General features: G+C 50.1%; 2 protein-coding genes across 2 annotated transcripts in view; both read right to left on the bottom strand.

Moving 5' to 3' along the window:
* Positions 1 to 7,112, bottom strand: part of Nktr (natural killer cell triggering receptor) — a 32,411-nt gene extending 25,299 nt beyond the window's left edge. Inside the window, exons 1-2 of the mRNA XM_042672739.1 lie at positions 7,003 to 7,112; positions 5,414 to 5,495 (exon numbers count right to left, since the gene is read on the bottom strand). Coding sequence (XP_042528673.1) covers positions 5,414 to 5,471 — 58 coding nt within the window. The 5' untranslated portion in view covers positions 5,472 to 5,495; positions 7,003 to 7,112. The remainder of the gene's footprint in view (positions 1 to 5,413; positions 5,496 to 7,002) is intronic.
* A 4,099-nt stretch (positions 7,113 to 11,211) lies between these two features.
* Positions 11,212 to 14,091, bottom strand: Ss18l2 (SS18 like 2). The gene is made up of 3 exons (XM_042672742.1): positions 13,960 to 14,091; positions 13,582 to 13,658; positions 11,212 to 11,610 (listed from the first exon to the last, which is right to left on the bottom strand). The coding sequence occupies exons 1-3, from the start codon at positions 14,026 to 14,028 to the stop codon at positions 11,523 to 11,525; spliced, it is 234 nt and encodes a 77-aa protein (XP_042528676.1). The 5' UTR covers positions 14,029 to 14,091; the 3' UTR covers positions 11,212 to 11,522.
* Between the last annotated feature and the right edge of the window lie 378 nt (positions 14,092 to 14,469).

The following is a 14,469-nucleotide window of genomic DNA, read 5'->3' on the forward strand; positions in this document are numbered from 1 at the left end:
TGCTCCTCCCTCCCACACGCCCCCACTTTTCCACTACTAATTAAAATTAGTCTGCCTTATTAAAATCATGCTCTGTCTATAATCCATCCCATTGAAATTCATACTACAAAAATACCGTGTATAAGACAGGTGGGTTGTACTGTTTAGGAACTCCTGTCAACAATCCAAATTTATTAGACAGGCAGCGAGTGTCCTAGTTCACTCATGAGCAATTAAAAAAAAAACAAGGAGGTCATTTAAACTTAATAGTGTAAGCCAGGGCGTTCACTTTCTGTTCCTGAGCTTCGGAGGTATGCACGTTCGTTACTGTAGTACCAATCCCATCCCCCAAGTATGAGCTGTCTTGAGTTTGAGCTGTCTAAAGTTTGAAGGGAAATTTTGAATTGTGACTATGACTAGCTTGTTACAGTATTATCTTCTAGAACTGTATTAAGACAAAAAGTGCACAGGACTTCCACTTTACAAAGAGGTTAAATAGCTCGGGCAGGGTCACAAGTACTACTCAAAACATTCGCTGAAAACTACATGATCTCTTAAAACCAAGACATCACTTCTCAATACTTTAATATGCTTATTTACTGAGGACAACACTTTCAAGTCTTTCCTGTATCTTAAACAGAAAGTAAATATATCCATTTCAACCCAGCTCACTGTGATCGATTTTGATACACTGCTAAGAATTTATGATTTTGCTGTCAGATGTATATAAACATGCCTCTAAAGAAACGACCCTGGCTATCCCATTTAAAAACCAAGTTTAAGCCCCTGACAATGCAAAATGCTTAATGTACTATTTAAAAGGGGAAAAGGGGGTTACATTCTAAAATATTACCATCCTAAAAGACCCAAAAAAGGCTGCACTGTAAGATTCACAAAGGGGCTGGGAAGGTGGCTCAGTGGTAGAGTGCTTCCTAGCATGCATGAGGCCCTGGGTTTGATTCCTCAGCACCACATACACAGAAAAAGCCAGAAGTGGCGCTGTGGTAGAGTGTGCTAGTCTTGAGCCAAAGAAGCTCAGGGACAGTGTCCAGGCCCAGAGTTCAAGTCCCAGGACTGGCAAAAAAAAAGAAAAAAGAAAAAAAAGATAAAGGGACATAAGAGCTAAAAGTAGCATCTGATGCTTAAATGGATTCTGTATGTGATAAATGACTTTAGGCTACCTGACCAAAACAATAGGTATATATTGTAAAGATGTAGTTGACGAGCTACTTACTGTATTAGAGTTACATAAGACAGTGTCCCTATAAGAAATACACAATGAGTCAGGCTGAGGCCTGTCATCCTAGCTACTCAGGAGGCTGTGATCTGAGGATCGCGGTTCAAAGCCAGCCTAGGCAGGAAAGTCCATGACACTCTTATCTCCAATAAAACTCACTAGAAACCCGGAAGTGGTGCTGTGGCTCAAGTGGTAGAGCGCTCGCCTTGAGCTGAAGAGCTGAGGGACAGCGCCCAGGCCCAGAGTTCAAGCCCCATGACCAACCAAAAAAAAAACCAAACAACAAAAAAAAAGACAATGAATCATTTCAAGACAAAGAGCCATGACGTAAGCAACTCACCCCAAACAGTTCAGAAAATATAATGTGTGGGTTTCAAAAAGTCTGAAGCTAGCTGGGGCAACACAATGAGAGGCTGTCTCAAAAAAACCAAAACAAATCAAAAAGCCCACAAATAAATAACTGAAAAATAAAGACAAATCCAAGCACAAGAAACCTATTAAATATAGTTAAGAACAAACAAAATGACATTGCAACACAGTAAATACAGTTAACAAGCAAAATAAAATCCATCTGCTTGCAATCTACAAGAAAGCCACTTTAAACCTGTCTACTAAGTGAGAATACAAGTTCAAACCCCACTACTACAAACAGAACAACAAAAACCTGCATGCTTAACAGACTACATGTATAATACAAATATGAAAAGACACACCATATTTAGACTTGGAATTTATTTATCCCCAAGATACCTTATTATGTATATGTGAATGTTCCAAAATCCACAAAAATCTTAATTTCCTAAAACACTTCTAGTCCTGTGAGTTCTGATAAAGGATATGCAACCTCTACACTTAAAAGTTAAAACACTTGCCGGGCACCGATGGCTTTGGCTCACGTCTGTCATCCTAGCTACTCAGGAGGCTGAGATCTGAGGATCGCGGTTCAAAGCCAGCATGGGCAGGAAAGTCTGTGAGACTCTTATCTCCAATAAACCACTACAAAACTGGAAGTAGCACTGTAGCTTAAGTGGTAGAGCGCTCCTCTCGAGCTGAAGAGCTGAGGGACAGCGCTCAGGCCCAGAGTTCAAGCCCCACGACCGACAAAAAAAAAAAACAAAAAACAAAAAAAACAACACTTCTTGGTCATTTGTAAGTTAAAAAGTCTCAGAAAATCAGAAATAGCCTGCAGTTTTAAGAAAATGACAGACGTATCAAAATTTGTCAGATATCTGTAAATCTCCCTCTATATTTATATAATTAAACCCTTATGTCAGAAAAGGAATCATAGTGAATGAGGTAAGCTTCCGCTTGAAGAAACTAAAAAAGGAGCAAAGCACTAGAAATGATATTTAAAAAGATTTAAAAAAAAAAACCCAAACAACAGAAATCTGAAACAGAAAAAGAGCAGGGGAAAATTCAATGAGACTAAAATCTGTTTCTTTGGCAAACCTCTAAACAGAAAAAAGCAGACAGACTTTACCAATATCACAAATGAAAGATAGCACATGAGTAGACGATGAAGAACAACTTTATGTGTATAAATCTGACAGCTTAGGTAAAATGCATGAATTGCTTAGAAGCCACCAAAATGCCAGGCTATGGCTCACACCTATACTCCTAAATAAGGAGGCTGAGATCTGAGGTTCAAAGTTCAAAGCCAGTCTGGGCAGGAAAAGACTGAGACTCTTAGCACCAATTAACCAACAAAACGTGGAACTGTGGCTCAAGTGGTAGAGCACCAACCAGCTATAAGCACAAAAACTCAGGGACACCATCCAGGCTGAGGTCAAGCCCCAGGAGTAGCATAAAAAAATAAAACTGGGAAGGTGGCTCAGTGCTTGCCTCGTATGCATGAGGCCCTGGGTTCGATTCCTCAGCACCACATAAGCAGAAGAAAAAAAAAAGCCAGAAGTGGTGCTATGACTCAAGTGGTAGAGTGCTAGCCTTGAGCTGAAGAGCTGAGGGACAGCGCCCAGGCCCAGAGTTCAGGCCCCACGACAGGACCCAAAAAAAAAAAAACAAAAAAAAAACTTTCATTCAGTGGTCAGGTAACTTGTGAGGTAATTATTATTTTTTACCGTCCTGGAGCTTGAACTCAGGGCCTGGACGCTGTTCTTGACCTTCTTTTTTATTCAAGGCTAGTGTACTACCACTCGAGCCACAGTTCCACGTCCAGCTTTTTATAGTTTGAGTCTCAGACTTTTCTGCCCAGGCTGGCTTCAAACCGTGATCCTCAGCTCTCAGCCTCCTAGTAGCTAGGATGACAGGCGTGAGCCACCAGTGCCTGGCTCTTAGGCAATATTCTCAGAAGTATCAGTTAAGTATTATACAAGACTGAACCATATGAAATTGCCAATTATCATTCGGTTCAAGGTAAAACCATGTAAACATTCCTTGCTTTGGTGACTGTTCTCAGATGTTACTCTCTTCTATCAGTTACTATGAATCATGTGTGATGCTGAAATTCATCCAACATTTCTCCAACTTCTGGAGAAGTCTGTAGCTATTTGAAAAGCTAGCAATATGGACAAATCCCTCAGAAGGAAGTATTTAACACGGCTACACAATCTTAGTTTAAGCTAAGTGCTGGTGGCTCACGCCTGTCATCCTACTTACTCAGGAGGCTGAGATGGTGATGGGAAAGAGAAAGGAAAACGGAAGGAAAAAGGAAAGGGAAGAAAAAGGAGAAGAGATGGAAAGAAAGAAAAAGGGAGGAAAGGGAAGGAAGGAAAACAGGCAGGCAGGCAAGCAAGTTTTTTTGCCCAAAGCTGGTTGGTACTCTACCACTTGAGCCATACCTCCACTTTCAGCTTTTTTGTGGTTAATTGGAAATAAGAGCTTTTCAGACTTTCCTGCCCCAGCTGGCTTCTAACTGTGACCCAAAGATCTCAGTCTCCTAAGTAGCTAGGATGACACCTGCTAACAGCTATTTCATTCAAGGCTGAATGCTGATGTTCACTGGAATTTTCTTGTAAGAACAAAGCAGAAAAAGATAATATACAAAAATAATATGTACGTCTTCAATCAAAACTTAGTCCAAAAATACCAAAGAGCTAAGAAAACGGTTGGACCCCTGCATGCTACTCAGAATGAAACCATACCCTTTGGAATGAAAACAAAAAAAAAAAAAACAAAAAACCAGCTATTAATGAATAGATGAATAAACTCCTAATGAAAAAAAAAAACCACCAATGTTAAGCACATACACATTGCAATTCCTTGTACATATGTGTATAGAGACATACATATATAGTTTTACTGTTATTCTTGTACAGAGGGTACCATTGTTTTTATGCATATGTGTGTACATATGTAGTGTTACCACTATTAAGGTGTTGTACAGAAGGGTTACCATTCTTTTTTGGAGTTACTTCTTCCTCTGCTTTTCCCCCTGCAATTCTGCTGCTTACAAAGAATGCTGATTTATCTCAAGACCTTCCCTAAAGCTGGGAATGTGGCTAGCCTAGCATGCATGAAGCCCTGGGTTCGATTCCTCAGTACCACATACACAGAAAAAGCCGGATGTGGCGCTGTGGCTCAAGTGGTACAGCGCTGGCATTGAGCAAAAGAAGCTCAGGGACAGTGCCCAAGCCCTGAGTTCAAGCCCCAGGACTCAAAAACTAAATAAATATATAGTTTTAAAGGGGAAAAAAATGGGAAAACAAGAGTTGGCTTATCTATAGTCTTGCTGTGAGTTTTGGAAATAACAGAATACAGACCTACACTTAAAAAAACACGACTACCACCAAAAAAAAAAAAAGAAAAAGAAAACCCTCCCCCGATCTGGGGATCACCAGAAGTGTGGATCTCCTGAGAGAAAGAAACAGAGACACAGAGACAGAGAGACAGGGAGGAGCGCACCCCGTTTTCCTTGGTTGCCAAGGCTGGGTAGGAGGGCATGTCGGGGGTCAGGTCCGAGTGGGTGGGGTGTGCAGTTCAAGAGAGAGACAAAAGAGCAAGGCAGGATTTCCACGGGTGTGTGTGTGTGCACCTGGACCACACTTCTCTCCATAGGCCCATGTGTGTGTGCGCGTGTGCGTGTTTGTGTACCTGGACCACATTTCTCTCCACAGGCTGCCCCTCCCCCGTAGTCTCCAGCTCCCCAAAAGGTTTAGGGAGGAGAGGGGAGGGCTGTCTCCCTCGGTCCCCTCCCCCTTCACCCTTCCCTCCACCCCCCGACACAAATGTCCAGCTCACCCGGCTCCCGGTTGATCTCGATGTCGAAGTGACACTGGGGTCGGTCCTGCGCCCCCATGGCGACCGAGGTTGGCAGCACCAGCTGGGGGGGAGAGGAGAGGGAGGAGGGAAAAAGAGCAGTCAGGGCGGGGTCCAGGGACCCGGGGTCCGGGTCGGGTCTGGGGGTCAGGACCCGGGGTCTGGGGCGGGGTGGGGTCTGGGGTCCAGGCCGGGGTCGGGTCTGGGGTCCGGGGCGGTGTCGAGTCTGGGGTCCGGGGCGGTGTCGAGTCTGGGGTCCGGGGCCCGGGGTAGGGTCCGGGGTCTGGGGTCCAGGCCGGGCCGGGGTCGGGGTCCGGGGTCTGTCTGTGGTCCGGGCCGGGGTCTGGGGTCCGGGCCGGGCCGGGGTCCGGGCCGGGGTCGGGCCGGGGTCTGGGGTCCGGGCCGGGTCGGGGTCGGGTCTGGGGTCCCACGGTCCGGGGCCGGGGTCGGGTCTGGGGTCCGGGCCGGGGCCGGGGTCGGGTCTGGGGGTCCGGGCCGGGGTCGGGTCTGGGGGTCCGGGCCGGGGTCGGGCCGGGGTCTGGGGTCCGGGCCGGGGTCGGGCCGGAGTCTGGGGTCCGGGCCGGGGTCGGGTCTGGGGGTCCGGGCCGGGGTCGGGCCGGGGTCTGGGGTCCGGGCCGGGGTCGGGCCGGAGTCTGGGGTCCGGGCCGGGGTCGGGTCTGGGGGTCGGGGCCGGGGTCGGGGTTGGGTCTGGGGTCCCACGGTCCGGGGTCGGGGTCGGGTCTGGGGTCCAGGCCGGGGTCGGGGCCGGGGTCGGGTCTGGGGTCCGGGCCGGGGCCGGGGTCGGGTCTGGGGTCCGGGCCGGGGTCGGGTCTGGGGTCCGGGCCGGGGTCGGGGTCGGGTCTGGGGTCCAGGCCGGGGTCGGGGCCGGGTCTGGAGGCCGGGCCGGGTCGGGGTGGGGTCAGGGCCGGGCCGGGGTCCGGGCCGGGGTCGGGCCGGGGTCTGGGGTCCGGGCCGGGGTCGGGGTTGGGTCTGGGGTCCCACGGTCCGGGGCCGGGGTCGGGTCTGGGGTCCGGGCCGGGGTCGGGGCCGGGTCTGGAGGCCGGGCCGGGGTCGGGTCTGGGGTCCGGGCCGGGGTCGGGGCCGGGGTCGGGGCCGGGTCTGGAGGCCGGGCCGGGTCGGGTCTGGGGTCCGGGCCGGGCCGGGCCGGGGTCGGGTCTGGGGTCCGGGCCGGGGTCGGGTCTGGAGGCCGGGCCGGGGTCGGGTCTGGGGTCCGGGCCGGGGTCTGGGGTCTGGGGTCCGGGCCGGGTCGGGTCTGGGGTCCGGGCCGGGGTCGGGTCTGGGGTCCGGGCCGGGGTCGGGTCTGGGGTCCGGGCCGGGTCGGGTCTGGGGTCCGGGGCCGGGGTCAGGGCCGGGGTCTGGAGGCCGGGCCGGGTCGGGTCTGGGTCCCGGGGTCCCGCGTCCCGGGGCGCGGGCCGAGGCGGAGGCCGCCATCCCCCCCCCACCCAGCCCAGGCCCGGCCCAGCCCGAGGCCGCGGCGCCCCGAGGCCGCACCCGGGGAGCGCCCCACTCCCGCCCCGGATCCTCGGGGCTCCCCGGCAAGCTCTCCACACCTGGCTGACCTCCCCTTTCCCCCAGCAAAGCCTGGCCACCGCCGAGCGAAGCCAACGTCGGTAACGGAACGCCGCCGCCGCCGCTCCCTCCACCCGCGCCGGCTCCTCCTCCTTCCCCCGCGGCCGGCTTCCCGACGCCACGCGAGATCCCGCGAGAACGGAGGCCAGCGCCGCGAGAGCACAGCCCAGCGGCGGGGACTCGCAGCGGCGAGAGGAGGGGCCGGAGCCGTGGGGAACGTGAGCGTCTCCGGCGGCTGCCTCCGGGTATATATAACGGAGAGCCCTAGACCCCGCCCCCGGAGCTGCATCACCCAATCAGAGGCTACTTGGACACGCCCCCACCCGCACACGTGGTCTGAGCGCCGCGCGTACTAGCTAGGAGGCTTCTGAGCGGGCTGCTGCCGCGCTTTCCCAAGTATCGCGAGAAGTGCGTGTCCAAGGCTGTGAAGGAGCTGTTTTGAAATTTGCAAGAGCACATGGCCGGTTGCTTCATTTGTAGTGGTGGTGAGCTGCTTTTAAGCCGTCCTTCCCGCAGTGCTGTCTTTTATGGTAAGGGTGATGTGCAGCTAACTGCAGTACCTTTGTTTTTGGATGCTGTCACGCCTTCCCAATCTGGGTTCTGGTGGCTCATTGCTTTGTTTTAAAAGTTTGGTGAAGAAAATCAGCCAACGACAAATGCTGGTGGGGATGTGGAGAAAGAGGAACCCTATCACACTGCTGGTGGGAATGTACACTTATACAACCACTTTGGAAAGCAGTCTGGAGAGTCCTCAGAAAGCTAAAGATTGACCTCCCTTACGACCCAGTCATACCACTTCTAGGCATCTACCCTGAACAACAGGAACCAATATACAAGGACACGTGCACCTCCGTGTTTATTGCAGCACTGTTCACAATAGCTAGGATATGGGAACAACCCAGATGCCCCACCACAGATGAATGGATCCAAAAATTGTGGTATCTATACACAATGGAATATTATGCAGCCATTAGAAATGACAAAATAATGGCATTTGCAGGGAAACGGATGGAGCTAGAAGGAATCATGTTGAGCGAGGTAAGCCAAGAACGAAGAGACAAACGGTACATGGTCTCCCTGATAAGTGGATGCTAAATCCAAAATGTTAGGTGATATGACAAAACTAACAGGACTTAAGAAACAAAGAACTCCCGCTCATCTAGTTGAACCACTACTAAATATCCCCATGCTGCTGATCACAAATATGGTATATAACATGTGAACACTGTTATATATTACAGACTGTGATAGACAATTTGCTCCAGGTAAGTTAGAATGAACTTGTGACTTTGAAATTATGTAATCACTTAATCACAAAAAAAAAAAAAGAACCTAGGGAAGGGAGGGAGGGAGGGGATGGTAGGGGGAAAACAATGGAGGGGGTAACAATGTTCAAGAGGAAGTATACTCAATACCTCACTCATGTAACTGTAAACCTCTGTATAGTATCTTTACAATAAAAAAAAAAAAAAGTTTGGTGAAGAGACCCTCCTGCTACCTGAATGAGGATGGAGGCCCTGTGCTCCCTCTTGGGGGAAATATGGCTCCTCTAATAAACCTTGTAATAATCTTTCTCCTGTGCCTCCCTGCCTTTGCGTGGTCCCCTGGGATGGATGTGTGGGATCTGCTTTCATTGATGGCCCATATGGGGATAGGCTCCCCTCCACTTTGGAAGGGGATTCAACCAGCTGCCCTGGGACCTATCCTGAGATCCTACACTCCGATCGCCAGAGGACCACCAAGATAACTATTGCCATGGAAAAAGGAGGACCTTTACCAACCAAACTGATGCTTCATGGATGGTACCAGGCCAAGCAACAAAGCAGAGACCCCTGACTACTTCACCCCTTGACAGCAGGAAGTAGCTCCAGAAGAAACAACCTCCAGGCATTCTCTCCCCTCCCCCAGCCTGCTACCCTCTACTCTTATTAAACAACAGAGCGGGGAATGTTTGTATTATGCTCACCTTTGGTCCTCAGCTCCACCCAAACCTGCCCCCCCCTCATTCCTGGAGTTCCCTCCATACAGCTGGCCCCTCCCTCTCTCTGCCCAGACCCACCTGAACTCCCATCTACCTCACTTCCTATCTCTCAGACCCTCCTGCTACCTGGATGGAGAGGAGGCCATGTGCTCCTTCTTGGGGGAAATATGGCTCCTCTAATAAACCTATAATAATCTTTAAAAAAAAAAAGTTTGGTGAAGTCATTTCCTCTCTTTATTTTTCCCTTTTCAGGTTTGGATGTTTTTCCCCTGCTTGAAAATATCTACCTACCTTTTTTTTTTTTTTTTGGGGGGGGGTTCCAGTCATGGGGCCTGAACTCTGGGTCTGGGCGCTGTCCCTCAGCTCTTCAGCTCAAGGCAAGTGCTCTACCACTTGAGCCACAGCGCCACTTCTGGCTTTTTTCTTATGTGGTCCTGAGGAATCAAACCCAGGGCCTCATGCATGCAAGGCAAGCGCTCTACCACTGAGCCACCTTCCCAGCCCCTACGTGCCTGTCTTGAAGCTCCTGATCCCATCTGGAAATTTTTAAGTTTCATAACGTCTATGTTTTAAGTGTGTCATCTTAGCATTGACTTCTGTATGTGTTTGGAGTTTTGGGGGTTCACAATCTCCTTTGGGAGCATGTGGAAGATGATCTTTCATCCACTTTGGCATAGTGAGTTTGTGTGTGGAGGGGGGCTACTTTACAAATTCTTAATCATTTCTTCATATTAGTGACACATCTTTTAAGTTTCTATTTTTTTTGGGGGGGTCAATCATGGGGCTTGAACTCGGGGCCTAGGCACCATCCCCTGAGCCTCTTTGTACTCAAGACTAGCACTCTACCACTTGAGCCACAGTGCCATTTCTGGCTTTTTCTGAGTAGTTTATCAGAGATAAGAGTCTTGCAGGCTTTCCTGCCAGTGCTGGTTTTAAAACATGATCCTAGCTATGATGACAGGCATGAACCACCAGGCCAATAAAAAAATTCGTTTAATTGGGGCTGGGAAGGTGGCTCAGTGGTAGAGTGCTTGCCTTGCATGCATGAGGCCCTGGGTTTGATTCCTCAGCACCACATAAGCAAAAAAAAGAAAAAAAGCCGGAAGTGGCGCTGTGGCTCAAGTGGTAGGGCACTAGCCTTGAGCTGAAGAGCTGAGGGACAGTGCTTAGGCCCAGAGTTCAGGCCGACCGGACCCAAAAAAAAAAAAAAAAATAAGTTCGTTTAACTGTAAAAAAACCATGCACTAAAAAGCTTTCAGTTTTAACCATTTAAAGGAGTAATTAAGGCACCTAGACCCCATCATAACACACAAGCTAGACATGGCAGTCATGCCTATCATCCCAGATACGCAGGCCTATGATATAATAGACTGTAGTCTAAGGCCAGCCCCAGTCAAACATGGGACACCCTATTTGAAAAATGACTCAAGCTGGGTGCTAGTGGCTCATGCCTGTCATCCTAGCTACTCAGGAGGCTGAGGTCTGAGGATTGTAGTTCAAAGCCAGCTTGGGCAGGAAAGTCCATGAGACTCATCTCCAATTAATCACCAGAAAACTGGAAGTGGCGCTGTGGCTCAAGTAGCAGAGCACTAACTTAGCATGCACAAGGAACCGTTCAAACACCAGTACCACCTCCTTGTTATGAAAGAAAATCAGCGCTACCTAATGACTGGTAAAATATAAAATTAAACCAGGTCATTTCTGATGTGAGGCAAGATTAAGTATCATTTGATGTACCCTGAACCTAAAGAACAGAATCTTATATTCAAATGAGTTCCTCCACCTTGTGGTAACAATGGGACATTAATAGCATGGGTAAATCTAGGCTGGGAGAGACTCTGTGAGAAAGGACTGAGATTTTTCAACCTGTGGCAAAGAATAGAGAGAGGAACTGAGGTATATTTTGGGGGGAAGAGTGGGGTCTGGTCGTGGGCCTGAACTCTGGGCCTGGGCGCTGTCCCTCAGCTCTTCAGCTCAAGGCTAGCACTCTACCACTTGAGCCACAACACCACACCACTTCCGGCTTTTTTCCTTTTTGCTTATGTGGTGCTGGGGAATCGAACCCAGGGCCTCAGGCATGCAAGGCAAGCGCTCTACCACTGAGCCACCTTCCCAGCCCGAACTGAAGGTAGTTTTGAAAGTAACATGTCATCTTGCTTGGCTCCCAATGCAAACAAGCCAGCAAAGACACTGCAGATAAATGGGCAAAAGCACGTCATTTATTATAAAGTGACATCAGATGATAACTAAGAAATCATTCTTTTTATTGGAAAGAATAGTGCTAGTTGTCCTAGGCCTTGAGTCCTTCAAAGTTTAGTGAGAGGTCTACTTAACTGTTAAAATAAATAATGGCATTGAGAAGGAGGGCAAGTTAATAGCTATCTTCACAGTTAAAAAAAAAAAACCACAGAAGTTTCATTTGTGTTTTCCACAGCAGACTTGTGGTGAAGATGCAGTCTGCCTTTCATGGGAAATGGATTTTATTCCACTCACTCCACCTACTAGTCAACCCAGAGAGGATTATTCCATTGTTTTTGGAGTGCCATTTGGGCTGGCATCGGCGATGGTAGCTAAGTAAATGAGGTTTCTATGTAATACATGCTGGTACCTATGGGAGAAGAAAAAGAAAAAGAGGTGAAAATTAAAGGCTTGGTTTTCCGGTCCCCAACTAAAAGCTGGGAATTTATCTACTTTAATGGAATGGCCCTCTTTTTTTTTTTGTTTTTTTGGTGGGTTGTGGAGCTTAAACTCTGGGCCTGGGCGCTGTCGTCCCTCAGCTCTTCAGCTCAAGGCTAGCGCTCTACCACTTGAGCCACAGCGCCACTTCTGGTTTTCTGATGGTTTATTGGAGATAAAGAGTTTCATGGACTTTCCTGCCTAGGCTGGCTTTTAACCAAGATCCTCAGCTCTCAGCCTCCTGAGTAGCTAGGATGACAGGCGTGAGCCACCGGTGCCTGGCAGATGGCCCATCTTTTGATGACATGATTCAGTGTTGGCAACTTCATGCTTTAACTTTTTTGTTTGTTTGTTTTTGTAGGTTGTGGGGCCTGAATTTGGTCTAGGCGCTATCCCTCAGCTCTTCAGCTCAAGGCTAGCACTCTACCACTTGAGCCATAGCACCACTTCTAGCTTTTTTCTGTTTATGTGGGGCTGAGGAATCGAACCCAGGGCCTTATGCATGCAAGATAAGCACTCTACCACTGAGCCACCTTCCCAGTCCCTGCTTTAACATATTCCAGGAGAATTTCCACAGAATCTCACTCATACGCACTCATCACTTCCACAAGCCACTATCATTTCTTGCTTAAGACTACAAGCATGGCTGGGAATGTGGCTTAGTGGTAGAGTGCTTGCCTAGCATGCATGAAGCCCGGGGTTCGATTCCTTAGTACCGTATCAATAGAAAAGGCCTAGAAGGCTAGCCTTGAGCACAAAGAGGCTCAGGGACAGCGCCCAGTTCAAGCCCCTAGATCAGCAAATAACAACAACAACAGTAGCCTTCAAAGACTCAAATCTCAGAATAAAGCTAAACCACTCTTGTGTCCCGTAAGTTTCTCCATGATGGTGGCCTCTGGGTATCTCTCAGATCTCATCTACAGTTTACCTTTGGCTGAATTCTGGCCAGTGTCCTCCTGGCTATGAGGTAGAGACCCAGCACTCCTCCCAGGCCCCACCCACCCATCTGTAGTGCTTGGGAACAACTCACATGCTAGGCAACTGCTCTAGCATTGAGCTATAGTCTCACTAACCACTTATACACTTAATCATATACAGCCTCCCTCTAACATCTAGTGAGCCATTAATGCAGGTATCTAAGTGTGTGTGTGTGTGTGTGATGATACTGGGGCTTGAACTCAGGGCCAGAGCATTGTCCCTTAGCATCTCTGCACTAGGCTGTGTTCTACGATTTGAGGCACACTTCCATTTCTGGCTGTTTTGATGGTTACTTGGATATAACAGTCTCACTGACTTTCCTGTGGGGACTGGCTTTGAACTTCAATTCTTAGATCTCATCTCCTGAGGAGCTAGGGTGACAGGCATAAGCCATCAGTACCCAGTCTTAACCTGGAAGTCTTTTGCTGATCTTCCTGTGTATCCCTCAGAGGATGACTGAGAAGAATGGGGGGGGGGGGGGCAGGGGGTTAGCAACCATATGGGCTGACTCTCTTATTTAAGAGGACAGGGGGAAGGAAGGAGAGTCCCAGAATGCCACACCGCTCCCATCTCCGGAGCATTACCATTATGTCTGCTCCCTTCCAGCTGGGCGTGGCTGGAGGTGAAGGCATCTTTGCAGTGAGAATAATCAAGTTTGGAAGTGGGAGTCCCATCTAACTCCATGGTCTACAATGCATTGGGCTCGGTGGTGTTGAGTCTATACGGAAACCTCTTCGAGGCTCCCTTTTCCTGGACTGTACAGTGAGGTTCGACTCCATCCATCACCCGAGATTGCTAGCTTGAGATGGCCCCAGCCACCCACCATACCTACTTCTCCTTGCTCCGTTTCAGGGGAAGGAGATGGGGAGGGGGGGGAGGGCGGGAAGTGTGGATGTGGGGGGTAGGGGTCGGGAGAGTTACTTACTGGACACACTCGTTCGCGCGGCCCTTGTTCTGATACTCCACGATACAACGCACCAACTGGTCATTCTCCTCCAGGAGCTGCGAAGATGAGCAGAGTGAGCGAGGTCAGGGTGGCGTCTCCCAGCATCATCTTTCTGGCTCTAGACTGGTTCACCCGGGCTGGCTTCGACCCGCGGAGCTCCAGATCGCTGGACCCCAGCGCGCGCATGCGCGTGCAGGTGGGGGGGATTGCGCGCATGCGCGTGGAGGTGGGGGGGGGATTGCGCGCATGCGCGTGGAGGTGGGGGGAATACCAGCGCCTCAGATCTCTCTCCGAACCCGCTTCCAAGAAGCTTTGAGAACCCCCCGGGGCCCACCGTCTGCCCGCCAGGATGCTCACCCGCTGGACCGTCTCTTGGTTCACCTTGGCCTTCCCTCGCAGCCAGTCCGGCGCGAAGATGACCGACATCGCCGAGAACTCCCCGGCAGAAGCCCGCCCAACCCGCGCTCGGTCCCCACGCGACGGCGGCGCGCCTCCATGGACGTCACGAGGGGCGGGGGATACGATCTAGATGCTGATTGGGCTACGCTGCCTGTGGGCGGGGCGTTCTGTGTGGCTGGGAAGTGCAAAAACAAAAGCAACTTGGTCCCTCCACCCCCGGTCCCGCCCCTCGGGCTCTGGGGCGATTTGCGCTTGCGTAAACCCTGGGGGCGGGGCTAGGCCTGTGATTGACTGGTCGTAGCTCTAGCGCATCTCCCCCAGCCCTAGTAGGATGGCTGTTATTAGGAACTGATGCAGGGCTAAGAAAAAACAAATTAATTAGCTTGTACTCATTGTGCAAAGGAGTTTTGTGGTCACATTTACATACGTGCATATCACTTCATTTGATTAAATGTATTCCCTCTGTTA

This window comes from Dipodomys spectabilis, unplaced genomic scaffold (assembly GCF_019054845.1).
Source record: "Dipodomys spectabilis isolate Male_0828 unplaced genomic scaffold, ASM1905484v1 ptg000766l, whole genome shotgun sequence".
Lineage (NCBI taxonomy): Eukaryota > Metazoa > Chordata > Mammalia > Rodentia > Heteromyidae > Dipodomys > Dipodomys spectabilis.